We start from the raw sequence: 5,088 nt of genomic DNA on the forward strand, positions 1-5,088 counted from the left end.
AAATAACCAGAAGATCTATATTACTCATGAGAACAAAGTATGAAACCAAAGCCACATTCAGGAGGAAAATTCATAGTTTTATAAGGTACTGATTATAAAACAAGAAAGAATAAAAATAAATGAACTGAATATTCAAGTAAAGAGATTGAGGAGACCCAAATCAACTTTGGTAGACATTTGTTGTTGCTGGTTTTTAGATTTTTTTTTTTTGGCTGCCTAGCCTCTGAAGCTTGTTCCTATCTTTGGGAAATCCACCATGGTGTGCATCTTGAAGGCTGGGCACATCATCCACACTTAGCACACTGGAACTTTGCGGCTGGAGGGAGTGCCTGACAGAACAGCCTTCATTCTGGCAGCCACATCCAGCGTTCAGTGGCAAAGCCATTGCATCCCAGTCAAGCTGCTTCTGGATACTGTGTCAATCTCAGGGCTCTGATTCCTAGTTCCTGTTTATTTCCCCCACCTGTTCCCCCCACACCTCCTGTGAATCTCTGGGCTGGTGACATCCTTCCCCAAACATTCTTTTCCAGCTTACATTACCTGGAGTCAGTTTCTATTGTTAATAACCTCGAACCCTGAACAGTCTTCTGAACAAAACTGAAGGAATGTAGAAGAATAAAGAAAGAAATCAATGAGAGAAAAAAATCTATAGTAATGATAAGTAAATTAAAAAATTATTCTACAAGGTCAATAAAATTGGTGAACTTCCAATGAGTCTAATTACAGAAAAATTAAGAAAAATCACAAATACTGTTACAAAGGAAAAAAAGATGTAGGAAGGATTCCAAAGTTTAAAATGATGAGAATGGGATCTACAGCTCTGCACTTGATTAATGAAGGAGATAAATTACCAAAATTAACTGAAGTAGGAAACTTGAATATACTACCAACCATGGAAGAAATGTCAATAGCTATATTTTTTTAAAGAACTCATCCCCTTCTCAAAGGGCACACAGCCAGATTGGTTTAGGAGGAAGTTCCTTAGAACCTGCACTATTTAATCCCCTCTTGGGCATGGAGAAACAGGGCCGTGGAGCACATGTAGCCCTGGACTAGCCAGTTTATACAAGGGAGACCCTCCAGTCCTGGACCCCCGCTGGCTCTCTGCCTCAGGGAGTGGGTAGCGTGCAGTGGAGCCCTCTGTAGAGTGGGGTTTGGACTGTTATGTGGACAGGTCATTTTGCTGTGCTGTTCTGATCCAGCTGTCACCACTCTTACACCTTCTGCTTATCTATCTGTGGCCGGTGTCAACCATGACTCTGCCAGTCAAGGCCACAGTGCACACACTAGTCATACTAACCAACCCTCCGACAGAGGGCCCTCATCCTGCCATCTCCACTGAGTTCATGCATTTGCGCTGGTGTCAGAGAAAGAGCACTGCTGATTCCAGTCCACAGCCTGGAGTCGAAAGTGATGAGGCACGGAGTGCTGTAGTTACCTGCCCCGTCCTCACTAAGATGAAGTCAGGAAACAGGACTCAGCCCCGACGGGGGGTTGGGCGCTCCCAGCCAGGGGAGAGGCTCCCTGACTTTTGTCCTGGAGAAATGCAATAGCAGAGGGGACACCAGGGCGCAGGAGTAAACCAGAAGTGTCCGGGGCAGACAGGGGCTGCTGGTCATCCCAGATGGGACCTGGTGAGGACCCAGAAAGAGGAATTTCTTTTAAGTGGAGATTGAAGGAGGAAGATGTTTGTTTTTTTTTTTTTTTCCCCAGCGTAACGTGTTGCCAAAAGTGGGTTCTAGGTCTTGGGAGACCTCATGTCCTTTGGAGGCCAGATTCAGCGAAGACGCTGGACCTGTTGGGGACAGCTTTGACACGAGGGTCAACGCAATGCTGCCTCATGTCCCTGGCTGGACTTCGGCTGTGAGCGCGTTGACCTCTGGACTTGCCCAAAGGGGGAGAAGCTCTATGACTGACATACCTGGGAGGGGTTAGCGAGGGAGCCTGATGAATTCTCCCGGGTGTGGAAAGCGCTGTTTATGGCACCTTGAAGATAGCTGCTCTTAATGCAGGTGACAGTGGGCTTAGCGCAGCAGGGAGGCGAGCACCTTGTTTATGAGTAAATCACTCCACAACTCCAGGGCTCCCAGAGGACCACGACGTTTGAGCAGATTGTCCCCAGAGCGCTGCGTGGAGAGAAGAAAGCCCCGCCGCCCACAGACCGCCTCCTACTGCAGGTCCCTTGTCCTGTTGCATCTCTCCTTCCCTGGGCGTGTTTCCGAAAGTCCCTTTCTCAAAACGTACGCCTACGGAAAATGGGCGGAGAGAGGCACGTTGGCCATGAGCGAATGTCCCAGGAGCGCAGAGAGGTGATCCCTCTCCCCGTAGCCATGACAGTCTCAAAACCAGACCCAGGCCGTCCCGCGCCAGCGAGCAACACTGTGTGGTTCCGCTCCCCAGGCCCCCAGGACACTCCCGCCCCGCGTCCGGCTCCCCTTCCTCGAGCTCAGATCCTCCAGGTCCCCACGCAACAATGAGGCGTGGGCGGCCCCAGCGGCCTCATTTGCATACCGCCGCGGCTCGGCCAATGGGCTGCGCAGGGGCTGCGGAGCGCAGTGTTGCCATCTGCGTGCGCGCGTGTGTGCGAGTGTGACAGCGGCTGTGGCCGTGGCCGTGGCCGTGGGAGGCGGGCCCGGCGGAGCCCAGCCGCGCGGGACCGGCCCGGCGCCCGCTCCTCAGCGCGTCGCGGCCGCGTGGCCGGCAGAGCCCCGAGACCACCCGGCCCGGCCGGTGGCGGCCGCGATGTCGGTGGCCGGGCTGAAGAAGCAGTTCCACAAAGCCAGCCAGGTAGGGAGGCGCGGGAGGGGAACAGGGGCTGCGGCCCCCCCGGCGCCCGGGCCTTTGGGATTCCGGCTCCCCGAGGGGCCTTGCTCGGGGCTCCATTTCTTCCCGCCGAGGAGGGCGCGAGGCGGGGTGAGGGGCCGCCCGGTCTCTCCCCGGCTGCTTGGCGCCTCCTCCTCCCCGGCCCCGGATCTACCCTGGGCCGCTCGCTGCAGAGCTGAGAGGGTCTGAGCAGAGCGCGGGGTGGCGGGCCCCAGGGGCTGGGCGCCGGGAGAGTGGGCGTGCGGAGGCCCGGAGGCCTGCCCCGGACGCGCGCTGGGAGGGCGACCCTGGGGACTGTGAGGCCAGCCGGGCCTCCCTCGAGTCCCCCGTGTTTTGGTTGGGGGCACCTCGTGGGAGGCACAGCCTGCCGCCTCCGGGAATGCGGTCCGGGGACTCGGCGCCCGCCTGGGCCCCGCCGCGCTGCCCTCGCGCCTCACCACGGACTTGGCCAGACTGCGCCTGGCCCCCGGCTGCGGCTCTGCGCCGCGGCCCTCCCTCCCCGTGTCGCCCCGGGCTGGCTCCAGGCTTCCGACGGCCTGGTGGGGAGACCGGGAGCCAGACACGTAAACAAACGGTGCCAGACACACCTCCGCGCGCCGAGGATGCGGGATAACACGGTGGGGGCGTTAGGGAGAGCTTCCCGGAGGAGGAGATATGTCATCTGAGAATTAAGTATGAAGAGAAACTGTGGTTGGGGGTGCGGGAAGAAAGGAGGAAGGACGTTACGAACAGAGGAAACAGGAAAACAGACAGGGAGACTAGCAATGGATGTGTGTGTGTGTGCGCGCGTGTGTGTGTGTGTGTGTGTGTTGATGACGAGCAAATTTGTTTTCCAACATTGCAGTCTCTTCCAGCTCCGGCAGAGCTCACGCTGTGAAACCTGTTCCCCTCCAGCAGCAATGCATACGATGCACCCCCTGCTTCTCCAGCGCCGATTTTGCTAGAACCAGGGTGGACAGATTTCATTCAGATTCCACATTTGTGATGAAGTTTCATCCTGCTTCTCCCAAAAATTGACCTGTGAAACGCAGCAGGAATGAGAGGGTTCTCTTCTTGTAGCCTCAGTCCCAGGCCGAAAGGCACTGCTGCCCCCTCACTCACACCCCTTCCATGACGAAACTGGGCGATGCTGTTTCTGGCTGGGGGCACTGTGTGGACAGTGGTGCTATTCAGGGCGACCAGGAGCCCTGGAGGAGGGGCCGGTGGGTGATAGTGGAGATGGTGGCTCTAGCGCTGTCCCCGGAGCACTTTCAGGGGTCTTTGGGATATTGATGTCACTGGCCTGGGGTCAGGTGCATATCCTAACCTGGGGCTCAGGGGGTGAGGCCAAGACTGTGGAGCTGCTGATTTGGGGGGCATTTCCAGACTAAATGGAGATTTTAAAATGTAAGTGCAGACAGAAATGAGAAAATGCACACTGGGCTAAAGACAGACTCTAGAGAGCACTCACATTTAAGGACAATGTTTAGCTCAGTACTTGAGCAGTGACCACACAGGGCATATTTATTGAATAAATGAAATTTTGGTGTAGAGCAACACAGGAAAGAAAGAACTAGTAGAATGCAGGAGAGAGATTATCATAAAAAGAGGATGTGAGTGCAGGAGCAATCAACAAGTGCTTCTGTGGGCTGAGGACTGAGGCGTGCTCTCACCTCCCTGGGGCAGCCAGGAGATTGAGTGCTGCTGTGGGCAGGGCAGCGCCAGAGAAATCGCTCGCTGTGCTTGTTACCCTGGCTTCTCTAACATTGGCTGGGAACAAACCTCCTCTTCTGAAAAATATTTTTTTATTGGATACAGACCTCATAGGAGCAAATCTCAGAGATCACCAAGACAGAAGTCCGTGGATGACTGAAGTTGGTTGCTGACCACTAACCAGAGTGAACGGTTGAAATCCTCCCAAGTTATTGGCATTGGAGAACTATTTTTCTAAGGTTGGGTAGTTTGGTTTAACTACCCATAATCGGTCCATTAAAAATGAAATGAGCAGAGGGTCTAATTTAGCTTTTTATTTTCATGAGCTAAAATCATTTCTGACTTCATCTGAAAGGAAAGACATCACAGATTCTCTCTGGGCTTCCTAGCCACACTTTGTAGTTAGAGTGCTTGATAGATAACATTTTTAATCTTTTCTAGAAGTCCTTCTAAGAAATCTTGCGATACAACCGATTGGTGGAGAAATTAGACCTGGTTTAATATAAGAGGGAGCACAATAATAAAAAATGCCAGATGTTCTTCTCAGAAATCATTTTAACAGTGAGTTTTAAT

The 5,088-nt window shown here is 53.5% G+C and overlaps 1 protein-coding gene across 3 annotated transcripts in view; it reads left to right on the forward strand.

Annotated features, from left to right (window-relative positions):
* Positions 1 to 2,444: 2,444 nt before the first annotated feature.
* Positions 2,445 to 5,088, forward strand: part of SH3GL3 (SH3-domain GRB2-like 3) — a 137,619-nt gene continuing 134,975 nt past the window's right edge. Inside the window, exon 1 of one of the 3 annotated variants that reach the window (XM_012656528.1) lies at positions 2,445 to 2,787. Coding sequence is in view for 1 of the 3 variants with exons in the window: in XM_012656527.1 (XP_012511981.1) it covers positions 2,743 to 2,787 (45 nt within the window). In the remaining 2 variants the exon portion in view is untranslated. The remainder of the gene's footprint in view (positions 2,788 to 5,088) is intronic. The other 2 variants (XM_012656527.1, XR_001137997.1) reach the window with 2 other exon arrangements.

Source organism: Propithecus coquereli, unplaced genomic scaffold (assembly GCF_000956105.1).
Source record: "Propithecus coquereli isolate 6110/MARCELLA unplaced genomic scaffold, Pcoq_1.0 Scaffold507, whole genome shotgun sequence".
Classification (NCBI taxonomy): Eukaryota; Metazoa; Chordata; class Mammalia; order Primates; family Indriidae; genus Propithecus; species Propithecus coquereli.